Raw genomic sequence first — 27,152 nt, forward strand, 5'->3', positions numbered from 1 at the left:
TTAGTATTAGATGTGTCTCTTTCTAATGTTATGAAATTTAATAAGAGTGAAAGGGACAATACTATGTCGTACAAAATTCTTAATTATATTAACTGAACACTATTTCTTCTTTCTTTTTTATGTTATCAAATGGTTCAAGAATATATATCTATGTTTTTATCATATGATTACAGTATTTTTTTTAATAATTGCAGTATTTTTAAAACGTTTGTTTTAATTCGTTAATACGTCGCTACTTTCACCGGTGTGTTGCGTAGTGTTGTTGCGTGGTGTGTTGCTGCAACAGTTGCGCTCATCCGTTGCAGTAGCAGAACATGTTTAAGTGCGGATGCGTTGCGCTTATACAGCTCGGTTCATTATTATATCTGTAATGATTGTTTTATTTATTTGTAAAAGGGTTTTTAGCTTCAGAATTATATTGAAAAAATATTTATGACATGAATGGATCAGTTTCGGAGTACCACTACCTTATAAAAAAACAATGCGAAGTCGTATTACATTTGAGTACAAATTTGGTACTAAATTACACTCCAAATTACAAGTCAATTCTTATTATGTGAGCGCCATGCAAAAAAAAGAGAGTGTATCTAGTGTTGTTAAATGAATTGCAGTTAAAGCTATGGTAGTTGAAAATTACAGTAAATTGATAGAAGATATGCGCCGCAACAATGCTGTAAGTAAGTTTTCCTAAGACACAATCACGTCCTTCCCCTTCTTAAATCCTATAACTTTCTCTTACAGCCTAGAAGACATCTTTGCCATTAATTTATGGCAAAACGAAATGGACACGAGATGGTATTTGGTCTAATTTATTCTATGTACAAACGGTGCTTATATACTAACTAGCTTTTGCTCGCGGCTCCGCCCGCGTTATAAAGTTTTTCAGGCTAAAGTTTTCCGTTATAAAAATAGTAGTTTCCCGGGAGCCTATGTTCTTCCCAGGGTCTCAAACTGTCTCCATACCAAATTTCATCTTAATACGTTAGGTAGTTTTTGAGTTTAACAGGCAGACAGATGCAGCGGGGACTTTGTTATATTATTTAGAACTTTTAAATGAAACAATCCCGTCATACATCATTGTTGCATAACTTTAACCGTTTACGCAGCGCAGGCAACGGAAGCTCTCAAAACTCATAATTTTCCCCGTTTTTGTAACATGTTTCATTACTGCTCCGCTCCTATTGGTTATAGCATGATGATATATAGCCTATAGCACTCCAGGAACAAAGGGCTATCCAACACAAAACGAATTTTTCAGTTGAAACCGGTAGTTCCTGAGATTAGCCATTACTGCTCCGCTCTTATTGGTCATAGCGTGATGATATATAACTTTGAGCACTCCACAAACAAAGGACTATTCAACACAAAAATATTTTTCAGTTCGAATCGGTAGTTCCTGAGATTAGCCATTACTGCTCCGCTCCTATTGAATATAGCGTGATGATATATAGCCTATAGCTCTCCACGAACAAAGGGCTATCCAACGCAAAAAGATTTTTTCAGTTTGGACCGGTAGTTCCTGAGATTAGCCATTACTGCCCCGCTCCTATTGGGTATAGCGTGATGATATATAGCCTATAGCACTCCACGAATAAAGGGCTATCCAACGCAAAAATAATTTTTCAGTTTGGACCGGTAGTTCCTGAGATTAGCCATTACTGCCCCGCTCCTATTGGGTATAGCGTGATGATATATAGCCTATAGCACTCCACGAACAAAGGGCTATCCAACGCAAAAAGAATTTTTCAGTTTGGACCGGTAGTTCCTGAGATTAGCGCGTTCAAACAAACAAACAAACAAACAAACAAACAAACTCTTCAGCTTTATATAATAGTATAGATGTGGTGCGTGACGTACGTGGACAACACTCATCCAAGCCTCTGCGTGATACTATGTGCGACGCTGTCGCTACAACATCCATGATTCTTACGAAATTCTAGGTGTGTGAGAGATGATCACTAAAAAATGATATTGCTTACAGCCAGGGACGGGCCTCCTGCTCTACTGAGAGTGTTTAGGCTTTCTACTACGCTGGCCTAGTGCGAATTGGCAAACTGAAAATATTATCTTTGACATTCTTTTAGGAATTTCTCAGGTATGTATTCGTTAAGTTTTCCTTCGCCGTTAATTGATAAGCAATACACATATCACTTCAAAAATTCTGAGGTATTTGGCTCGGGTTTTGAACCTGCGGACATTCTTGACAGACTGTTTTATTTTCAACTAGAGTATCGTACCCCTAGGAATAAAATTCAGGTTAAATTTGTACTGAATAACTCACGCGTTAGTTCTTGATATGTCCCGCGCATTCACCAAGAACTTATCTTCTTTCTTCGTGTACGTCATGGAAGCTTCGTACACGCCTCGACCGGGACCTACTGCGATCTGAAAAAAAATCGGAAACTAAACCTCAATTCTGTAAAACTCAATATTATATGCTTAAAAACATCTTCTTAGACTATTTTATTCCTTAAGACATCAATTGTTTTAGTGCAATGGTCGTTAATGAAGTAAAAAAAAAGCAAAAAGGAGCGAATGAAAAAAGAAAAAAAAAAGAAAGTTTTTTTAAACTAATCTTAACAAGAAACGTAAAAAGGTAACTTGTGATTAAATTCAACTATTTTTCGGATTTTATCGCGGTTTTAATATTTTGGTTTTCTACTGACGTTTTGAAGACTGCAGTCTTCATGGTCATGAGGGGGACTTGGTGTTGTTCATTCGCAAAGTCAAAGTTACAATATCTACCTACATTTAACAATTATACAACTTTTTCAATTTTAGCTGTTGGTGGTCCGATCTACGCAGAATGAGCTTACAGTGTCTTGAAGTCTGGCAGCCAGTCTTTTGGGTTCCGATTTAATTAAATATAGAACTGGATCCCAGGCTTGTGCAAGCTTCCAACCATCTTTCCTATTGAAATTAGGGTGTTTTTTAATTTCAATAGCCTCGTGAATCATCCTAGGCAGGAATCGGTGTTCTTTGGCCAGGATTTGTGCCTGGTCTAGTCGCAAATTACAATGATTGGAGCCTCCTTCGGAGTGTTCATCTCATACCTTAACCTGCCAGTGCTCCTTGTCAGGCCGCAGCCCCGCGCCGAACCGCCCCACGTACCCGTCCGCGTCGCGCGCCTCCACGAACGACAGCAGCCGACTGTTCGCGCGCCAGCGGCTCTCCCACGAGACCTCCAGGAGGGAACGGACCGCGCACAGCGACCTCGAGATATAAACAAAATCTATACTTATAATAAATCTGTAGAGAGGTCAATTCTGTACATGAAATATATTTCCAAAATAACTATCAGGGGGTGATTAGGGATCGATACTGATGCCAAAAATGCAATTAGTAAAATTTTTGTCTGTCTGTCTGTCTGTCTGTCTGTCTGTCTGTATAACCGTTATAGAAACAAAAACTACTCGACAGATTTTAACTAAACTTGGTACAATTATTTGTCATACTCCTGTGCTAGTTATAGTATACTTTTCATCACGCTACAATTAATAGGAGCAGAGCAGTGAAGGGAAATGTTGGGAAAGCGGGAGAAGTTACTTCATTTTTTAAGCTTCCGTCGCGTGTGCAACCTTAATGGTTAAAGCTACGCAGAAATCATGTATGACGGAAATGTTCTCCTTAAAATTATGTAAAAATATCCCACGACAGCATATGTCTATCTTTTATGGTTGACTCACAGTAACACGTGTAACTCCCGATAGCTTAGCAGTTCGAAGCTTTCTCATTATATTTGTCTACTCTTACGTTTATAACACTCTCAGTCATCCCTAATTAAAAAAGTTAACATTATTAAATATTCCTCAAAAAAGATTCATAGAAATCGGTATAGAAACACCAAAGTTATACATGAAATACGCTAATAATAAGCCATCACGCGTGAATACTGAATCATGCTATAAGTTTCCTTCGATTTCACCAGGATCCCATCATCAGACCCTGACAGGACAATCGGACCACCTGCATACCACCATACTTAAAAAAACATCCCGACAAATTGAGCACCTCCTCCATTTTTGAAGTCCGAAATCCACGCGGGCGAAGCTGCGAGCGGAAGCTAGTTATAAATAAAATAACAAATTTTAATTGATAACGCCAAAGACCTTTGACCACAAAAAAGAATATGTAATAAAAAAATATATTAAAAATATTTATGATCTTTATTATGCGGTATCGAAGCGTTATAAGACCGTTAATAGAGGCTTGTTAAAAAAAAAACAGTATTCCTAGTCACGCCGCGCTCGCGCTGGCGCCGGCGCGCCCGCGTTCGACCGTTACTTATGATTATTTTTATATTAAATTGTCATAAGTCTAAGTCATAAGAATCTTTTATATGCTTACATCACTAATCATCATCATCAGCCACTACTAAACATGGGCCTCCCACAAAGATTTCGAGATCGACTCATTTGACCTTTATTACGTGAGTAATAAAGTAGTTAATGTTACCGGACAGGCTCGGTGAGCGAGTTGATGTAGTCGACGACGGCGCGTGCGGCGCGATGATAGAGCGGGTCGGCGTCGGACACGTTGAGCCAGCGCAGGCACGTGCACCAGTGGGGTTCGATCCCCGCCTCGCTGCACGATCTGTTCTTTGGTATCTGAAAAATGAAAAAGAAATGGTTATATTTACGTTGTCCTCGTCGAAACGTAGGTAGTAAGGTCGGCAAAAGAAAAAAAATGGAGGTTTACTTTTTAAATCTCCATTCCAATACCATTTTAATAAAAAAAAATCTTTATTTTAATTTTTGTGTTTTTTTTGTATTTTTAAATTAAGGTAATTGGTGCAAACTGTTATAATCAAATTAAATTTTTTTTTTTGAAGTTGATAACCCCTGTATAATCTTTTTAGCATTATGACAAAAAAAAACTTTTCTTTTTCTCGTATATCTTTTTTCAAATCACAACATATTAAAAAATGAAAAAAACTTTTTTTGTTAAAAAAACGAAATATTAAGTTTAATGTTTTAATTATAGAATAAACAAAAAAAAATCTATTAAATTTTGCTATTTCTCCATAAAACAGTATAAAAATAACGAATCAAAACACTCACAGGCTCAAAAAGCGTCAATCCTCGCGCCAGATCTGCTCCCCTGACCTTGTAAGGGTTCCAGTACCTCTGCAGGTCCATAGCATCGAGGACAGTGGCGTGGATATCGTGTGGAGTGGTCAGCACGTGGGCATTATGCTTCAGGGCGTCCAGGGCCTCTGGCCTAGACCTTCGCAGGGTCTCAGGGAGGACGATCGTCATGAATGGCAGACGCTCTTCGAGCTTGCCTTGTAGTGTATCGCGGACTTTGGCGTATCTGAAAAAACAACGGCCTCATTCAGGAAACTTAAGCTCTAAAAAATACTATTAACATTAGCTGTGTGGGACGAAAACCAGTGGAAAAAAATATAGAGATTAGTATTTTGTTTTTTTCTCGATCACGACAACTGCTCCTAATGTTTAGTGGAAATAGAGCATCATCATCATTGTGGATGATTTTAGTTCAATTTTAACAGTCATAAACACAGTATGTGGTTTCATTTAGTGACGCAATGTCAAAATGACTGCATATTGACAAAATATTCTTGTAAATCCTTGCAAAAGATCTATAGCCATTGCCCATGGTATTAAAAAATGCTACCACCAACAATACCTCGGCCCATGGTCGCCCATGACGAACAGCAAGGTATCCCGCAACCTTCCCTGGTCCCTCAGCGCCTGCAGGAACTCCACCGTATGCTCGTCAGCAGTGGAGATCATGTTGAAGTCGTCATGCGTGATGTCCGCTATGAATGTGAAGCAGAACTTCTTGCCGTCCAGACTTAGGAACTGGAAGAAAACATGGCTATTATATTGTATTTAATTTATAGGAAGCAACATTATTTCTGACTGCTATAAGCTACTTTTTATCACAGAAAAAAATTTTCACACAGACAAAACCATGGGCAAAACCTATGTTAAGACTGGTGTATTAATAAAATACTGGCAACTAGTATTAAACGCAACTATTTAATTAATTATGACGTTATTGATATACAAATTTTAGTTTAACAACAAATGCACAACTGGAGCGTATATTTGATAGGGCGGCCAATAACAGCGAAGGTAGCGCCATTGTCGCAGTCCGTCGGAAGATCGCAGCGCATGCGCACAGCTGTTATACAAATACCGAGGCAACGCACGTGGACCAATAATGGAGCGTCTGCGCTGATGTTACTATGCTGCTACACCTAGTATTATAAATTTCGAATAAACAGCTTCTAAAAATATACTTAGTGCACTGTTTGCTGGGGTCACCTTCTTAAGTGTTTATAGCCAGGTCCCAAAAAACCACCCCTAGATTGGCATAATTGCTAGTACGACAGAGTTTCTTAGAGAAAACAACACCCTGTATACCAAAAAATCATCTCACCTGCTCAGTGATGTTCATCATCATCTTGTACTGAGGAGTGTCTCCGATGCAGTACTTGTTGTTGGAGCCGCCCTTCCACCACTTCTTGCCGCTGCTGGACTCCTCAAGGTAGAACGAGCGCAGGTAGTGATCGGCAGGTTGATGCTTGAACCCATTGAAGCGGTACTGGAACGTGCCTATCCACGGCATGTCCTCGAAGTACGCGGTTCGATATCTGGGGAAGGATTTTTTTTTATAGAAAAAAAAGCTGTAAAGCACCGCATCCAATATGGTTAATCCCTTTTTGTTAACCATAAGTGGAGAGTGCACTATTTCAATTAATGTTATAACAACTGCCCAAATATCAATAGTTCATTACAAGAATCTATGTTATATTTGATATGCAAATTGAATTATATTTATCACACGATTCTAACCCCCTTATTCGTAGGCGTTATTTATCTAAGCTCCATCTTTGCTGTGATAACAAGTCTGTTTCTCAGGGCATGGCAGCCTTCGCAGTGCGTAGACATAGGGCCGTTGTGATTGGATAATATTGAGATACAACTTGAATCAAGTTGGCTGTCAGATAAACAAAGCTGAACAAACAGCAAGCTGTCATATAAACAAAGCTGAGAAACAGAATTATTATCACAGCAGTGCTCCGTCCTTAGATAAATAACGTCTATGAAAAAGGGGGTAAGTCTATAAGATCTAATGACATACATGTACAATGTACCCTTGAAATTTCTTTTTGTTACTTGCTTAATTTATTTTTTATTTTACATGCTTGCTTAGCCACAAAAATAAAAGAGAAAAATACATAAATATCCAAAGCTAGTTCTTAAGGCTTAATCAAATATATGGATCGCTATCTCTCAAACTAAGTAAAAGCTTGTATCTTGAGTAACAGATAGGAATTTAAACTTATTTTCCCTCCCTCCAAACCCTAAATGAATATGTATAAATATCCCGACTAAATACGTATACAACTCACCCGTCATCTCTCAGCTTGTAGAAGATGAACGGCATCATGTCCATGGTGCCGTTGTTTTTCATCTTCTTCCTCACGTCAGGTAACTCCAGCTCGTTCTTCCCGGTCAGTATCGGGAACAAGGCCGCCGGCGTCCCGTCGCCAAGGATGTTGTAACTGGAATAAAAAAAAAAACTCTCCTGTGTTCTATCTTGGGGGCCGTTCAAGTATTGCGTAACGCAATTTTTGAAGATGTCTGATCCCTCTGCCCTGCCATGTAACGCGCCATAACGTTTGTCTGTAACCCCCCTCCCTAAAAGTTACGTAACACTAAGTGTCAATTTTTATCTAATTATCACAATTATATTACGCAAAGTACCGGAAGCGGCGATAGCCTAGTTGGGTGTGGAACGGACTGCCAAGACGAATGTCCGCAGGTTCAAATCCCAAGGGCACACACTGACTTTTTTAAAATCATGTGTGGATTCTTTGTGAATTTATCGTTCGCTTTAACGGTGAAGGAAAACATCGTGAGGAAACCTGCACATCTGAGAAGTTCTCTATAGGAATTTCGAAGGTGTGTGAAGTCTACCAATCCGCACTAGGCCAGCGTGGTGGACTAAGGCCTAATCCCTCTCAGTAGTAGAGGAGGCCCGTGCTCAGCAGTGGGTAAGTATATAATACAGGGCTGATATTATTATATATTATTATTAAAGTACCGGAAAGTCGCTAAAATACCTTTGTTATTGGTTTAAAAAAAACAATGTTACGTAACGTTGTACAAATCCCCTCTCCCAACCCTGTAACGCATCGTAACGTTTTACAAGATCCCCCCAAAAATTGCGTTACGTAATACTTGAACGGCCCCTTGTGTGTTGAAGTTTGTCACTGTAGTGGGTGTCTAGAGACGTTCCCGTCCTCACACCCACAACTACAACTCCTGTAAGCCAGGATCAGCAGTGACACGCATTTTATGACATCAAGCAGTGAAGCTCGGCGAGTCTCAGGGAAAACTAATATGTCATTATCCCGCAACGAAATTAATCAAATAGAAAGATAGGGAGGAGTTGGAAATATTAATTGTCCATTTCCCTTCATAGCAATGCGGATGACAAAATCATGATCTAAGGAGGCGTTTTAACCTCAAGAATAAGAACGTTATTATAACTTTGATAAGAATAAGAACGTTATTATAACTAGATATTATAACTTTGACTTTGCGGATGAACAACACTTCAGTCCCCCCCGTGACCATGAAGGCTGCAAAATCTTCGAAACGTCGGGAGAAAAATAAAAAACAAAAAACCGCGATAGAATCCGGAAAATTAGATTAATTTCAATAAGAACGTTTATTAATATAGTAATTTGGGTGTCTATGGGCTGTGACACCGGTGGAGAGGTAGGCTCTTCGCTGCGAAGAGCGATTTCCCGATCCCCCACCGGTGTGGTGAGGGGGATCTTCCAAAGGGGCAGGACTACGACATAGCCAGGCTTTAGTCCGCCCCTCGCCGATCACCCTATTAACCAAGGGTAATAGGTATACATTTTTATATGTATACATAAACCACGTCAGAAATAATCATAATCATCACAAAGATACTAAAAAATATATGAAAATGCAGAAATAATAATCTCAAAAATGACCTTGAGTCAAACAAAACTCACCCCTGCAAAACAATGCCTTCCAACTCCTTCGTGAGAAACTCGTAGCTCTTCGGCATTCTTCGTATGAACCCGTTCTTGGACGTGGAATCGAAGCCAAATATGAGTATGTTGATCGTATTCTCTCTGCCTGGCGGCGGCGGCTTGCGGACCACGGTCGTACGGAAACCCAGAGAATGACCCGTCCATTTTGAATGAAGCATGCTGAAATATGTTAATAATATAACATTTTAAATAAGGGACAAGAAAAATTGGGAGTCCAAGTAGATTTTACCATGTAAACTATAGTTTACAATGTTGTCGATAGATGGCGTTGACCAAAATTAAATCGCGCTGAGATATACTGCGCGTCAGAATAATACTTCGGACTGCCATTTTTGCGAATTTGTACAGTATCAGCGCTTATACGTTTGACCGTCAATTTTGAAGAAATTTTGTAATTCGCTAATATTTTTTATTCCTGCTTGAATGAGGAGACGAGCTTGCCGCTCGCCTGATGGTAAGCGATACGACCGCCCCTAAACAGTAGCAACACCATCCAACACCTTGAATTACAAAGTATTGTTTGGTATTCCACTGCGCTCGCCATCCTGAGCCATGAGATATTAAGTCTTATTATGTCCAGTAACACTAGCTATAATGTATATATCTCACCTGTTCAAATGTGTCCCAATACATTTGATCTTAACATGATCGCTCTTCTCCAACACGTACACTTCATCATCCTTCACGTCCCGCGGGGCTCCCAGATAATGTTCCTTGTCGCTCTTGTGTATAATGTCCCAGTACGTGCACACTATGTCCCTGGTCGTCGCCAGGATTTCCGGGACAACTTTGCATTCTGATAGCTGGAATCACATAATATTAAAGACCCTTAACATATTTTTAGTAGCGGATAGTGGACACCGCTGTAGAGGAACACATGGTTGCGTTCCTCTATGGAAGAGAAAGATTTCCAGTCAGGCAGATGTTGCGCCTGACCGGACGCGGCCCCTCCGACGATTCTTAATCGGAGGTGGTATATGCTGCACGTCGCGCAAATTCTGCTATCGCAAGCCAGTATCGTCTGTCGCCATCTATCTACAATATCAACCTACATTTGAAATTTCAATTTAAAGTATAAAAAAGCTACTTACATAACATTTTACCCAATCCCGGCCATCGCAGACCACTTTGGGCAGCACCTTGTCGAACTGAGTCACCTCTTTAGCGAACGGGTCTAGATGGGGTATATCACATCCTGTCCCTTTGTCCTCCTTCAAAGACTCTTGAAGACGATTCTCAATGTATCTGAATTTTAAAAAGTATGTCATGGGATAAAAGAGCTTATGACGGGTCAAAATAACAGAAAAGTAATAAAAAAATTCCAAGTTAAAGTTTAAATTAGGAGACTTGTTTATTTATAGGGTATTTCTCCCTCTTTTGCTGGTAAGTTTCCTTGCTAGTGATGGGATGTTTCTACTTTCTGTATGGCGTAAGTCAACTTAATTTATGGGGTAATTTCCCAAGCCCAGTTTCGAATCTGCGTAAATTTATTGAATAAATACATGTTCAACAACAAGACTACTAAATAAAAAGATATTCTATATGCTTAACTAGCTGGCATTTAGTTGAACTAGAAGAAACACGTCATGAGAATAATTATGCTTGTGATGAAAATGGTATTGGGGTAAAGTTGTTATTTATACACTTTATAGTTTTTTTTAATTCACACACTACCTATAACTATTCTCAAACATTTATTCAATGTAAAAAAAAAAATATGTAAAATTTACTTTTATGTATAAAATGACAGCTCTGCATAAAATATTCAAGATAACATTTCTTGAAATGTCTGTACACAAAATATTAATTACAACTCATTCTGCATTATACTTCTACAAAAAAAAAACATTTTCAAAATTCAAGGTCTGTAAGGATTATTATTCACGCAGAATTCTTCATGAATCCACATGTTTATACTTTATAACAATATCATCTATGAAACTTTTTATTTCCACAAAATAAATTAAAGATGTCTCGTATCCTACCCATCTATAAACCCTCTACCCCATTGAGGTACAATTATAGAAAGTAAATCAGCCTAAAAAAAATTTATAGCGCGGAACTATATAGGAGGTTTAAGGATAATGATTAGTTTCCATGCGACATGCACTGATAACGCAATATAAGAACATAGCATTACGATTAATTACGTGTTACGATAAATTTATCGTAATACGGGACAATTTATTATTAATTCTGGTATACAATTTATAAAAAATGCATACTAAAAATATGAAATACTACGCTTTGCTCGAGACTTCACTCGCGTCAATAACTTTGATAGCTACAAAAGTCCGTAAACACTGTAAGAAACCAGCGCCATCTTTTCATCATAAAAAAAACTGCAAAATACTTAAATAGTCTTTTATAGAGCTACATTAATGATAATCTAGTAAATCTGTTTAAGGATTTGACGTTTATAGACGTCAAAGCTATTATAGAACTAAATCGCTTAAAACAATTGCATTGCTGTGTTCTTATATGATACTTATAACAAAATGACATTCCGTGCGAAATACCTTAGTTAAATGTAACCAAACTTAACCATCTTTTGACAAAAAAAAATATTTACGTGGTATGACATTGGCCAAAATTATGGGACGTCATATTACGTCTAAACGAAAAGGGCTAAATTTGATGCAGAAAGCGTGTCACTCAAAACAAAAAATAAAAAAAACTACTTACTCAATCACTGAATTTCTGAAAATATAAATGAAAATAAAATATTAATTATATCATTCAAAAACATGCTTCAAAGTAAAAAAAAATAACAAGGAGGTCTAAAATACATATAGTGTGGATAAACTGATATCCAATTAAAATCGAATTCATGAAACAGCTTAGATTTTAATAAACACTATTTAATCATGAACTATAAACTTAATTTTTAAAATATATATTTTAGATCACCTATACAATAAACACATTTTTACATGGTGCAATTTAATTCACTATTTACCCAAACATAATATGTTATCAGTAAATAACATAGAACAATTCTCTAGCAGTTGAAAAGCTAAATATAAATAAAAAAAATACCATAATCATGGAAGTCAGACTTTATGAGTCATTTAATATTTCCTATCTGACGCCATTTTTTTTTATCTTTTTTCGTATGTTAAATTGTAGATTTACTGTGTGCATTGAACGAGGGAATGAGTGAATTAAATTCCACCCTGTATACTAGTAAAATTATTTACAAAAGTAAAAAAACACATTCAGTATATAGTAGCCATAAACATCTTACGATTAAAAGCAACATATATTTTGCATTTATAAAATGACTTACCTATCTAAGCGCATTATTTAAGCATGAGCAGTTTCAAAGTGTGAAATAAAGGAAAATTATTCCTACAATACAAAATAACAATACTTTATTTCAATAGAATTTTGATAAAATGTGGACAGTGCGGTGGGTTATTTCCATGATTTATTTAAAATTAATTTATTTACCTATATATAATATACATACATATAGGCAAAGGTTGTTAATACTTCATAACAAATGTGCAAGTTATTAAAGGGGAAAAATGTTAACATGAAATCACGTCAACCAATAGTATTGACCGTCATATCACGTCAAAGTATTAACATAAAATCACGTCAACCAACATAACTATGTTGACGTGATGTGACGGTCAACCGTCACATCACGTCAAGATAGATAGTAAAGGGACTAAAAGATTTTTAATATAGGTATGTACTACCTACATACTATAAAGCATTTTTTAAGATATAGGTACAGATTTATAAGATATACATTCAAGTTTATTTACATATAACTTTATAAATAATTGAAATTGACAAAATTTGGTCCTAGAATTTCTCTTTGATTCGAAGGCACGTTCCAGGCGTGAGAAAAATCTAAATGCTTTCGTACTAACAAAATAATAGATAAATTATAAAGTTAGCACGATTCAGTAATAACTACTATACTTAAATAGTTGACATTATCCCTAAAACGTCTACCAGTTACCTGAGTCTAACACGCTTTTCACAGCATTTTATAAATTCGTCTGTGGTGTCGTAAATTATCGTATAATTGCCTTCTAAAGCTGTAAAGTAATTAGTTATAATAGTATTAATATACCGTTGTCTCATGGGTCAAATGACAGCTCGGTTAGATCATAAGCCGAGAGGTAACGAGTTCAAATTCCAGGCAACATCTTGTATTTCTTTTTATATTTGTTCAACACTGAATACACTAGGAAGATGTCATGAATACTGTCAATTAAAGTAAACTAAGCTAAATGCTTTCTTAACCTGTTGAAAAAATATGTAGCGACGACCTCACATTAGAGTGGTATAAAATAATAGTACACAAACTACAAATAAAATACATTTGACAATAACATCTTCCAAAAATCATTTTCGGAGAGATCTTATTACCTTATTCTAAAATATCCCATAACACACACACATACACATAATATAAAGTTTGTTAGTCATAAGCTAAAAAAATATATATTGCAGGAAGGAAAAAAATAAATTAAATAAAAATATTTCTCTCCTTTCTGAAATTTGTTGAAATTAGAAAGCAGCACACATATGTTTTTTTTATAAACTGTGTATTATTACTCTTTGATAATATAAATAGAGTACCTTTATGTATTAAATAGTGTTACCAACAGAAGTCAGTCCAATCTCAGTAAATCATTAGTAATCTTGAATAAAGACTTTTAGTATTCACATAACATAATGTAATAAAGTCATGGTAAAATTTTATTAAAAGTATTTTTTATTAGTGTTTTACTTACATTAAATATAATACATTTAATAGAAGTACTCTATTTTATCTTCTTAAGGCTAATTTTTCAACAATCAAATGAAATTGAATTTAAAATAATTACAACTTATCGAATATAAAAGTACGACAATTTTATTTTTTCCACTGTTATTAATATATCCTTAATATAGTATAACTATAAACATCAGTGGTTTTATGCATATTATTAATTATTGCAATTACAAAAAAGATGATTGAAAAATCAGCTGTATGTTATATGATTTGTTAGAACATTAAAGAAAGGAAGTTCTTGAGTTAATTTATCACAACACAAGTGATTAGTCACATTCAATCAATATTATTGTAACTTTGTTTATTCTTAACCGCATATCTCAAAAAAGGATAGTTTTGAGTACAAATTTAAATCAACAATACACAAACAGGTATTAAAGAGTGGCAAGTATTTTTTTAATATACTAACACAATAAAGTGCCTTCACTGTAGCTGATGGTAAGTGGAAGGGCGCCCTGATGAGAGATGATGATCCCTCGTCAGTCAATACAATTTTGCTGGCCTATTCAATTATCATTAAATTATATTTTTGAGATACGAAGAAAGAAATGCAACATAACGGCCGATTTCAATAAACGAAACCCAATCACAACGGATCAATGGTTAGAACGAACCAATGTCACGTTATTTATAAACAAATCAAATCTTCATTTTGATTGGTCCATTCGCTGTCAATTCATCAGTAGCCGTTAGGATCGTCTATTCAAATCGAAATCCTAATTCCTAAGCCTTTGTTTAGACGGAGCAATTATTGCTAGTACTAATCGAACGCAATTAGTGTAAGCAATAATCGTCTTTTGTTAAAAGACTGGTATACGTCAAAGTTGGCGAGCATTACCCAATGACTAAATATAAAGAGGACAGGCCTCAAAAATTAGCTATATGAATAAGTTATATTTATGTCAGGGAAATCGACGCAGAATTGTCAATATATATGTCTATCTCTTTTACTCAAAGCTTATTTGGAACGCAACAAAAAAGACAAAAGTAATTGCTTTCTTCGCATATGGGACTATTTCGTTTACTTCAACACACTGGGACCGCCTTGCGGCAGAAACGCCATTTGTTGCAGGCGAGTCAGCAAGTACATGTAGTGTCAGACGATGTAAACAAATCTGCATAAATATTGAATTTAAAGTAATATAATCATATTCTCAATCGTTCAGTGTGTTTATTAGTGTATTTGTTAAGTTTTGAAAATGACTCAGTGTTGTGTGAAAGGATGCAAATCGAATTCACGCAAGAAAGACCCCGAAATATCTTTTCATAGGTTAGTAACTGTTTTACCGAAAATTAGCAAATATCTTTGTATATTTACTTTTGGATTTGTTTTTATCAATTAAAATGATATGTGGATCTGGTTTGTTAAGCTTTGGACCCTTTTAGGCGTGATTTATACACATTAAAATCATTATGTTTGTTTACACACGAGCTTAGGGATGGGTGGGTGGATTTGTTTAGAAATTATTGATATCGATATTTTAACAGACGCCCGTTTATCAGTTACGGTTTTGTCTTTGAAAGAATGTTAGAGCACACATCAATATTGTATTATCCAGAACGACAAACTAAGTGAAATTAGAATATTTTTTAAGATAACCAAAAATTTAAAACCAAGGCAAAATGAATTGAGAATATTGAGCGACGTGATTGGAATCCTACACCAAATACATATTTCTTTACATTTTGAGAAGATATGCATAAACCACACGTTTAATTAACGCGAGTAAAGATAACTGTTTTCCAACAATATTCCCGATAAGTAAAATAGTAATGATTATTATACTTCACCTAATAGTAATATTACTTTAATATATTGCTATGAATAAAATTAGAATTGTTACATAAAAGAATAGATAAACATAAAAGAAACAACATAAAAGATGAAATGTAAGATATATTTTTACAATTGGCGGTCTTATGTTTCGAGCAACCTTGCATGCACGTAAATATATACATAATCATATTGTTGTTATTGCAAATAATTATTATAATTGATTATCTTAACCACCATCTTTACGCTCATTGATTTTAGTTTGCTGAAACATGGTTATGTTTCTCGATCAAAGAGCATAATAATAAAATAAAATAAAACCAACCAAATAATTGCTGACTACGCTATCTTATTCCATTTATCATGTATTAAGTAAATATGTTAATCTGTAACTTAAATTTTTAGCAAGGAATAGTGCAACATACAAATATAGATCAAACACAACTGGATGTTTGTCACAACAGGTACTGCTTTCTTTAACAATTGTTACTTATAAATCAGTTTCAGTTTGTTTGTTTATATTATGGTTTGTTATATTTATATTATGGTAGAACCTAACCCTTTTCGTATTTGATCTTTTTGGGCTTGTTTGTCTCTCTCTTTTAATTCTTCGATGTCGATACAAAATTTTCGGTACTAGCATATCACTATTGTAAGGGGCGGAGTCGGCGCCATTTTATGCATTAAATGTGCCGCATGTCACGTGACCATATTACCCATCCTCTATACTCTTTAATCATTGGCATTACCTCGTCATTATCATATTCAGGCGGCGTAACTTCCATAACCAATAATTGCGTGCAATTTTAAAATTAAATAATTTATTTTTTGCGAATATTGTTACATTTGCTAGAAATGTGTGTTTAGTATTTGTGAATTATCGCTTGGTTTAACGGCGAAAGAAACTATGGTGCGGAAACCTGTATACCTAAGAATTACTCTAAACAATTTTGAGGGTATGTGAAGTCTGCCAATGCGCACTAGTCCAGCGTGGTGTAAATAAGGTCTAATCACTCAGTAATAGAGGCGGCCCGTGCAGCAGTGGGACAGTATTTAATAGAGCTGATATTATTATTGCTGGCAATAATTGATCCGTCTAAATGAGGCATTAAGCGATGATTATACCAACCTGTCATTAATATTGTTTGGTTCAGTCATTGTATTATTACCCGCTACCGTGCGACTTGTAAACTGTGCGACAGAGCTAGAAGATATTAAAGCGAGAGAGATATTAAATTAGTTGTTTACCCAACAGCGATCTTTTGATCACCTGGCCAATTCCAATAAACTACCCCAACCAATAACTACGAGTTAATGGTAAAAATAAACCAATAAACAACAATCAAATCATACGTATTGAAATACAACAGACTTTCCTGCCCTCACACCCACCACTACAACTCCTGTAAGCCAGGATCAACAGTGGCACGCATTATGACACCGAGCGGTGAAGCTCGGCGAGTCTCAGGGAAAACTAATATGTTATTATCCCGCAACGAAATTAATCAAATAGAAAGATAGGGAGGAGTTGGAAATATGAATTGTCCACTTATAATATAACGTTGTTTTTTAGTTAAATTTTCATTCCCGTCGTTTCAAAGACTGAAGTTTACCCCACGACCATGAAGGCAGTCTTCGAAACGTCGGTAGTAAGAATTAAACAAAAGATTGCGGGAAAATTCGTAGAGTTAGGCTATTTGTTCTAAGCTATATCTATTTATATAATAAGAATTAATCTGTAAGCATGTGAATAATTCTTGATTCTGTTCGCTCGATTTTTGCTAGTACCGGTTGAGATAGTCAATTATAGGAGTTGGCCATTAAAGAACGAAAAATGCTTTCATATACTGTTGCATCGCCTTACTGACAGCTATCTTGATTAACAATAACATTCAAGTGACTATTTTATGTAAGTTATGACGTTTGTGTTGTGGATATTCTTATGGCTTTTACTTTGAGGACGTTTGTCTTTTGGCAATTTTTATAGCTTTTGTTTAACTGTTACAATTCATGAAGAAACTGTCTGTAATTAGGTTTCTTAGATACGAGTCCTTGTTAGGTCTTTGTAAGCTCAGAGGTAAGCAGAGGTTTAATACACCCACATTTCGCCAGCTATGTCAGTTCCCATGTAATGAAGGACGAACATATTGATATTTACGGGTTACAATTTCAGACACCGAGCTATTACGAAAAAATCTCATATCATTTTACCCGCCCTAATATAAGTCTTTTCTGACTCAAACCCTAACGCTTCTCTATCATGGAAAGAGGTGACCGCTCACATCTATTGACCCACTTAATAAATCATTTAACACAGAAAACATTATGTAATACACTGTAACAGTTTTAAATATCAGTTGTATAACGGAAATGTCAACAATCTAATCGTAGTGATGTGAAATTTATGGCTTTACCGGAATGTTAGACAAATATTTACGATTAAGCCGACAATCATAGAATACACACAGTTAAATTATAAGAGGAAAGTGCCTTGAATAGTTGTTGCATATATATTTCGAGTAGATTAAAAGTATTTAACTTTTTGATAAAAGTAAAACCGTCTTGAAAAACCACTTAAAACTAAAAAAATACTGACATAAGAGGTGTATACTGTTTATCAAAATTGGAGTCCGTGATTAATTAATATTTAATTTAGTTAATTTATACTTGGGATTGTTTTAACAAATAAGTCCTTTTGTATTAATTTAAGTCTATAATCGAAGTTTGGAATGGTGAAATTCGGGTCTGTTCATGTTGTCATCTCTATTCTATATAGGTATGTAGGGCTATATAGAACATACTAAACGGAATTTTTGCGACGTACAAACAATGTGGTTTCCTGTCATTTATTGTAATAAATTATCAGATATAACAAAGAAGGCCACGCGAGTGTATATAATAACTCAACTGTAATTAGAGACTTATTAATGATTAGGTATTACTGGCGGCTTCGATCGCATGAATAGGCTTTCCCGCCACAAAAATCCCTAAACCACTGTAGCTATAGTGTCATCGGATCGACGCTACCGCCATCTATTTTAACAATTTAAATTAAAAAACCAACAATTCTTTATGCGAGCGAATTATCGGGATAAAAAGTAGCCTATGTGTTAATCCTGGACATGGTGCATCCGAGAGGTAAATTTCATTTAATTCAACCCGTTCAGCTTTACTGCGTTTACTTCTAAGAAACATCCGAATACTTTTACAAACTTTCTCATTTATAAGGGCTGACTTTTCAATCACCTGATAAAATAATTTATAGGTTACAGTACAACACGATCAAATTAAAAATGATATTTATGCCTATAAAAATGACAATTTGTGTCACTTTTATATTCAGTCAGATTATAATTTATTTGATGGATAAATTCTATCTGACAATCGAATTTGCCCTAAGTGGAAGTTAGAGTACTAGAAACAGAAGCGCGCAGGACTTCGTATCTTAGTACGTATCTATACTAATATGTATTATAGTCTAAAATAAAGTCTCATTAAAATACAAAAAAAATACAATCGAATTGAGATCCTCCCCTTTTTTTGAAGTCGGTTAATAAAATTCTTATATCAATAACCAGTGAAAATATTAATATTTACGCAGAATTCTACAGGAGATAGGAAAAATTATCTTAATAATAAAATGTACGTCACGTGTTTTATGAATAATTTTATCTAGAACAGGTTAGAGTTAATGTCAGAGATGCCATTAGTGCATGTTAAAACTATGATTGCCAATGCAGTTGGAGATTTTGAGAAAAAAACTTTTTTAACGAATTACATATTCAATAATAGCGAATACCGAATATTCGGCAGATTTTTGGCCGATTAGCCGAATATTCGGCAACAATAATCTGACAGCAGGTGGTGTGAATTATGTCGATATATATTGTGTTTTTCGTTAAGCCGCGTCCAAAAGAATTACTTAACTACTTATTGCTTCAAAATGCAAAAAAGTAGTCTTTGTGAGTCATAATCTTTCACTTTGACATTTGATCTGACATGTTTTTTATACTTTTTATATTCTTATAATACAAAAGTTGTTTATGTTCAACAAATGAAGATTACAAGAAAAATACACTATATTAAATAAATAAATCGGTTTTACCAATTATCTGTCTACAGATATTTGATACTAGCTTTTGCCCGCGGCTCCGCCCGCGTTATAAAGTTTTTCAGGCTAAAGTTTTCCGTTATAAAAGTAGAAGTTTCCCGGGAGCCTATGTTCTTCCCAAACAAACTGTCTCCATACCAAATTTCATCTTAATACGTTGGGTAGTTTTTGAGTTTAACACGTTCAGACAGACAGATGCAGCGGGGGACTTTTTTTTTATAATATATTTTTTAGAACTTTTTAAGTGGAACAATCCCGTCATACATCATTGTTGCATAACTTTAACCGTTTACGCAGCGCAGGCAACGGAAGCTCTCAAAACTAATAATTTTCCCCGTTTTTGCAACATGTTTCATTACTGCTTCGCTCCTATTGGTCGTAGCGTGATGATATATAACCTATAGCACTCCAGGAACAAAGGGCTATCCAACACAAAAAAGATTTTTTTCAGTTCAAACCGGTAGTTCCTGAGATTAGCCATTACTGCTCCGCTCCTATTGGTCATAGCGTGATGATATATAGCTTATAGCGGTCCACAAATAAAAGGCTATCCAACACAAAACGAATTTTTTAGTTGAAACCGGTAGTTCCTGAGATTAGCCATTACTGCTCCGCTCCTATCGGTCATAGCGTGATGATATATGACTTTGAGCACTCCACAAACAAAGGACTATTCAACACAAAAGATTTTTTAGTTCGTATCGGTAGTTCCTGAGATTAGCCATTACTGCTCCGCTCCTATTGGGTATAGCGTGATGATATATAGCCTATAGCACTCCACGAACAAAGGGCTATCCAACGCAAAAAGAATTTTTCGGTTTGGACCGGTAGTTCCTGAGATTAGCGCGTTCAAACAAACAAACAAACTCTTCAGCTTTATATAATAGTATAGATTCGGCCGAATAGGATAAAAGTAGCCGACTAAGCCGAATACCGAATAGTAACCGAATGTTCATTTAGAGGCTACAAAAAATATTTACGAGGTTATCATAGACGCCCGAGAATACCCGAGAAACTATAAATATCTAGGTATATATATAAAAATGAATCCCTATTTCCCTTGATCACGCCATCACGCGTGAACAGCTGGACCGATTGCACTTTTTTTTTTTGTTGTGCTTGTTATTGTCAGGAGAAGGTTCTTATGAAAGAAAAAATTCAAAAAATTGCGCGGAAGAATAGTAAATTTAAGAAAACTGAACGAAAATATTAATGTTATGTAACGGTCATTTGTTTGAAATAACTGTCAGCAATTGACAGAATGCGCGCTGCAAATTCATAGTTAAGACGGGACAACGTCTGTTGGGTCAGCTAGTTAGAAATAACAATAAACATACAAAAACAATTATATTTACATAAAATAATCAAAACCATTGTTCAGCTAAAGCCGCACTGCGGCATATACCTTAATGAGTCTTGTTGGAGCAAAATAATTGTAATTAGCGTTGATTTTTTTTTCTTATTAATAACCTTTATCCCTCAATATTATTCTAACAATAGTTTTTAACTGCAGTTCCGTCCGCGTGAAAAAATAAATATTTAAACCGCGATAAAATCCGTAAAATTTTTTAATTTAAATGTCTAACATTCGCGTAAACATATGAAATCATTAAGATAAATATTTCCCTGTGATAAAAAAGGCTACAGCACTCACGAGTAATGTAACTTCGTAACAGTGAAATAAAAACGGTTTAGTATTTCCTGAGATTAGCGCATTCGAAACCAACTCTTCAGCTTTATAATATTAACGAAAGATGTGTATATATTCTATGCTTATTAAACACTTTTTTTCTTTCATTTCACTTTAAGGAGCATTAGTGAGGGCTATTCGCCCTGCTTATTTGCATTTCATCAGTTTATTTTGCATATAAATCACACTACTACAGCGTGGAGCATGAATTAGCACTTTTGTAACATGTGTAGCGTTCGGGCCGAATGTGTGTCAAGTATAGGACCGATTTTGTTTTCTTTTTATACGACTGATGAGGCCAACAAGCCTCTTAACTACACTCAAAATAAATCCATAACACTCAAAACTTAGAATTACTATGGGCATGTTTATGTAACATAATGAATGGCTTACTAGCTATAATTACTTAAACCACAACACAAATTAATGGATACTGGTGCTTAAGTGTAGAATCGATAAAGCAGTGGTAGAGGTTCCTGCCCAGACAGACTAAAGCTAGCCACATTTGCCAGTAACAAGATGCAACAGTATAAATTATTCAATGAAAGATGAAGCTTATACCAACCCCAGAAGCATTCTAGAAAAAATACTCAGAACACTCGCATCTATAAGTGAAATTGCATGATTAATACATTCAACTAGTAATACTAGGCAAATTTAAACAAAGAACATTCTAGAACATTACTCGAACATTGAAAACTATTTCAAACACACACAAAACTCAACCACTACATTCCACAAATACTACAAAGCTAATATAACAACACGGAACATTCTAGAACATTTCTGGAACATTACCTTCTGGTGATGTCGAGGTCTGGCTCCCTATGGAGGCTGTCGTTCAGACTGATGTAATATATAAAACAAAAAACAATCACGACGAATATCACGAACTGGTATCTTCTGGAGCGATACCATCTTTTCACCATCACTGTCATCTGCAAATACCAGAAACAAAAAAAATAATCAACAAAAAAAAAATACCAGCTCTGTTTGGGAGGACAAGGAGTAGTAGAGGTACTACTGAGAGGGTTGCGGAGTTTAGTCCATCCCACTGGCCAAGTGCGGATTTGTAACCTTCAAAATTCTATGCGGATTTCTCAGTTATGCAGATTTCCACGAAATTTTCTTTGGCCGTGAAAACGAGCGGCAAGGGGATTCACACATAGCACCATATTAAATAAATATATTAAGTAACGACAAATTTAAAAAGCAAGTGCCTATCCTACCTTCATGCCAGATCTCCATAACTTTAAATACTAACTCCATTCCGGGGAACGAAATCAAACTAGTTCCAGTTTCTCAACAACAAAATTATGAATGAAAAGACTATCTCTGAAGAGCTTTTAGTTGTGTAATCTATAATTAAAATACATAAATTGAAGACTACTAGATTTTAACTTATTTATGGTATCTGCCCCTTGCAAACGTTGAGCAAAAGGTTAGGAATTTTTCATTGGTCGTGGAAGGCATTCAGTCCAGCGATTTGCACCTTTTTGCACTGCAGTCTTCGAAACAACGGGAGAAAATTATAAAGTGTAAAAACCGCGATAAAATCCGTTTTTTTTTTAATTGCAATTTAAAAAAGGCGTTAGCCGGTAGATGCCATGACTAAGTTTTCCGGAGAACCGGTAAATCCGGAAAAGTTCCGGAAATTGAAAGTCCCTGTTAGATAGGGATGGACAAAGGAATCTTGTTGCTAATTGGTATTACTCAAGGCATAAATAGGTGAATACCCTTTGAATGCAAACATAGTCTAGTATGTACTTAAAAAGATATCAAAATGTAATAATATTGACTAATACCCATAAAGTGCTAATTGCAAGTACACTTATCAATAAATGTTGGTAAAGAAATGAATATCTATCGATGCACATTAAGTTTATAGAAATATTATTTTTTTCTATAATTAAAATACAGTAACCCTTCTTTAGTTTATTTTATAGAATAAAACAGTTTACTACTACTACATATTTGCAAAATAATTATATTTTTAAGTATCTTTATCTCAAGAACATCAAATTAAAAAGGCTGTATGAAGTTTTTTTTTCAGAAACGTTTTTACCTATCTGTGCATACAATTAATACTGATAAAATAAAGCTATGCCGACAAAAATGTTAACGCATTATTACTGTTTACAATAATTATTGGCATAGCAGCGTGAAATTGCAAACAATAATGGATTATGCACATTTCAATGAGCTTAATAGTTTTTTTAATCACCTCATAAATTCACACCTAATTCTGAACAGGTAGGCAGTAAGACTAGTGCCTATGGATTATCAAATTTATTTATAACTTATTTAGGTAAATAGTGTTCACATATTTTGGTTTTAAACATGTGTGGTTAATTAGATGTGCAGGGACAGTAAAAATAGTGTTAAAAAAAAATTTGAACCTAAACTTCATATAAATTTCTATTTATACTATCCAATTAATAAATATATATATTAATGAATGCTCCAGAAATTTTATTTCCATAATAAATGTAGATAATATAGATTACATTTTCCTTAAAAATGTCGACAATAAATCGCACACGTGACGCCGGCCTTGTAAACATACAAATATTGACAAAGACCGCATCTGTTGAACAGAAAAGAAATGTGGCAACAAAGTTGAAATAGCATACATTATTCTACGAAACTGAATTCTCAAGGATCCAACAATATTATAGTATATTTTCGTAGCTAAACAATGTCTTGCTTCTGTTGCTTCATGGAGTACATGAATATAATAGAAATAGTGCAGCTCCACTACATCGTTCCAGATAATTGGTGTAGTTGCTAAAACTTTTTCAATTCTATTAATTTGTAGGTTTTTCTGCAACTTTGTATGCATTAACTTCCTCAGATTAAACGCCCACATTGTATTTTTCCAGTACAACTGTCAATGTATATCTAAATATGTTTAGTGGTTTCTGTTTACTTCTGACAAAACAGTAAGTCAGGTAGGCATCAAGTAAATATTTTTTTATTGCTCTGAATGATGAGACGAGCTTGCTGTTAGCCTGATGATAACTGATATGACCGCCCATAAACATTAGAAACACCATCCAACACCTTGAATTACAAAGTATTGTTTGGTATTACACTAAGCTTGCCATCCTGAGACTTGAGATGTTAAGTCTTATTATGTTCAGTAGTAACACTGGCTACAATGTCCTTTAAACTGGAACAAAACAGTGACTAAACACTGCTGCTTGGCGGCAGAAATAGACATTGCATGTTGGATAAAGTGTTGTACAGGTCCCATGACACAATGAGACATTCCGTATTTGGAATTAGCAAAGCCATACTATTGGTATATTTTTCAAGGTATTGGATGATGTTTCTTCTGTTTATGGGCAGTTGTATTACACTTACCATAAGGCGAAAGGCAAGTTCGCCCTTGTCATTCAAAGCAATAATTAATAAAAAAAAACATGTACAAATAATTTGATATAGTTTATATAGCTTGGAAATCTACCCAAATAATCCCTTTCGGAAATTCAATCCAAAGCAAATATTTTTACAAATAAAAAGCAATAATATGTCTGCCAATGTGTCCTTAATGCAGTTTCATAACAAATACAAACATAATATAACAATAGCTAATAAACATATTTAATAGCTGATACAACATATTTGCATACAGATAAGCCAGAGACTAACATAGCTCATATATGCAATTTTCAGTTGCAAAACAAAATAAAGTAGGCCATTGACCAAAAAGCAGCAACAGTGGTTGGATGCCAACACAAATTTCTGCAGGTTTAAATCCTAAGGGCACACTTTTCTAAAATTATGTGTAATCTTTGTGAATTATCACTTGCTTTAACGGTTAACGAAAACACCTTGAAGAAACCTGCATACCTGTGAAGTTCTTTATAAGAATATTTCGGGTGTGTGAAGACTACCAATCCACACTAGGCCAGCGTGGTGGACTAAGGCCTTACCGCTCAGTAGTAGAGGAGACCTGTGCCTAGCATTTTGCCCGTATATAATACAGGGCTGATATTATATATATTGACCATATGTTTTTTTCAATAAATTCTTTAGCAATAAAATAAAAATAAGTAGGGACTTATTTACTACATAATTTAATTAATTAATAAATAATATTTATGTAATAAATTTTTTGATACTACTTTAAACTTTTGATACTTGTTTTCCTTTTACATAAGCATGGAAATGACTACTGCTGGTGTTAAGTGAAACAGCATCTTGATTGAATATCAACTGACAAGGAAAACTCATCCATCATCAATCATAACAATTGTGTTGGATATAATAATTAAGTATAATTTATTCAAAAAACTTGTTTATGTCGCACTCTTAATAAAATAATGACCCATTCCATAATTGCCAATTTGTGAGAATCGTCAAACAACCAATTCCTGTTGCTACCTTATAGTTTTTTTCATGCTATAGGTTTTATTCTTTGCCTATCTTTAATAAGCTCAATTTTATAGCAACTTCAAAAAAAAAGGTAGCAAACAAAAATTAGTTTTCCGACGACTGCCACAAATTAACAATTTTGAAATAGGTCATAATTTTATTTAGTACAATAGGCAGGCCTGTATCGCCCAATAGGAGACGGGCCGCAAGCCGGCACCGCACAGGGGCGGCTGCGGATGAAGACTTAGACAACTCTGTCAGAGGAAGCCCGCAGCCATTCCTAATGCACCGAAGAGGGCCACTGCGGAGTTTTAGCTGGTAGGCCGTGCGTAGGCCCGTATCGTCCACCACCCATGAACCCATATAATATATTAAAAACAATGCCCTATTTCTCTTCTTCATGCCATAACTTGAGAATGACTTAAACAGTTTCATTCATTATTTTTTTTACTTTTCTAATACTTTGTAGAAAGTTATTACAGAAAGAAAAATTAAGAAAATTGAACAGAAAATTTCTAAATACTTGACAATTATTTTAAGTTTTTGTGATTTTGCAAACAATTGTTTTTTCATATTTTAATATAGTAAATATACATATAATTTTTTTTATGAGCTCCTAAACCGTTGAAATAATTTTGATAACATTTTTTATGTTTTCGGATGGGCCCTTGGGTGATTTATATTCACAATTTGACCCAGTAGCTGTCGTTGTACTTGGGTTCTAGAAATATATCAATATATTTTAGATCAGGATTTATTGTGTCAGGTCCACTATTACACAATAAAATTTATATTAAAACTAGTCAAATTAATTAACGGGGCTGTTGTTACAGCTAACTGAATAATAGTAGGTGTTATTTAGTCCAACGTGTATTTTACAGATTACTTCTGCATACAACAAGGTTTGTGTACGTATTGAGAAACGGAAGCGGGTTGCGGAAATGGTAAACTCCTAACCAGTAACAAAAAGAGGTGGCGTATATGATTAAATTAATTTAAAAATCAATCGCGTAAACCGACATTTGAAGGTAATATGCACAATTAATGAGTAAAACTTACCCGACCACTTCTCTAACGTGTACACAAAACTCAACGCACCACCTTTCAATTTTATTTTTCACCTTTACATTAACCACAATGTAATTTTTTTTAGTAAACAAAAATACACGTATCCGCCCACTTTAAATGCAACCGAATATAAAATTACACTGATAATCAAATCTGCTAAACAAATCAATCGTTAGTACGAGAAACGATTGACAACTAAAATTATGTTTCTGACAGTCAGACGAGTGTGCGGTTTGACGTTTACGGAATTGCGTTTATAAATAC

The 27,152-nt window shown here is 35.0% G+C and overlaps 1 protein-coding gene across 3 annotated transcripts; it reads right to left on the reverse strand.

The window, feature by feature from the left end:
- Positions 1-211: 211 nt before the first annotated feature.
- Positions 212-27,108, reverse strand: LOC115449169. Of its 3 annotated transcripts, XM_037437050.1 has the most exons (15): positions 26,880-27,108; positions 22,239-22,378; positions 16,769-16,843; positions 11,753-11,767; positions 10,159-10,312; positions 9,677-9,870; positions 9,026-9,226; positions 7,385-7,537; positions 6,409-6,622; positions 5,650-5,825; positions 5,061-5,313; positions 4,456-4,607; positions 3,054-3,213; positions 2,282-2,385; positions 212-365 (listed from the first exon to the last, which is right to left on the reverse strand). In XM_037437050.1, the coding sequence occupies exons 2-15, from the start codon at positions 22,376-22,378 to the stop codon at positions 293-295; spliced, it is 2,064 nt and encodes a 687-aa protein (XP_037292947.1). In that variant the 5' UTR covers positions 26,880-27,108; the 3' UTR covers positions 212-292. The 3 variants fall into 3 exon arrangements, with proteins under 3 accessions (XP_037292947.1, XP_037292951.1, XP_037292953.1); XM_037437054.1 differs by lacking the exon at positions 16,769-16,843 and having other exon boundaries at positions 26,880-27,105; XM_037437056.1 differs by lacking the exons at positions 11,753-11,767; positions 16,769-16,843 and having other exon boundaries at positions 26,880-27,107.
- Positions 27,109-27,152: the final 44 nt, after the last annotated feature.

The sequence above is a fragment of the Manduca sexta genome, chromosome 2 (genome assembly GCF_014839805.1).
Source record: "Manduca sexta isolate Smith_Timp_Sample1 chromosome 2, JHU_Msex_v1.0, whole genome shotgun sequence".
In the NCBI taxonomy this organism is placed as follows: domain Eukaryota; kingdom Metazoa; phylum Arthropoda; class Insecta; order Lepidoptera; family Sphingidae; genus Manduca; species Manduca sexta.

Coding starts and splice junctions, on each gene's coding strand:
- LOC115449169 (XM_037437050.1), bottom strand. CDS start 22,378: ATGACAGTGATGGTGAAAAGATGGTATCGCTCCAGAAGATACCAGTTC. Junction 9,871..10,158: donor GGGATTGGGTAAAATGTTAT/GTAAGTAGCTTT, acceptor ATGTGATTCCAG/CTATCAGAATGCAAAGTTGT. Junction 2,386..3,053: donor AGGAGCACTGGCAGGTTAAG/GTATGAGATGAA, acceptor ATTTTTTTTCAG/ATCGCAGTAGGTCCCGGTCG.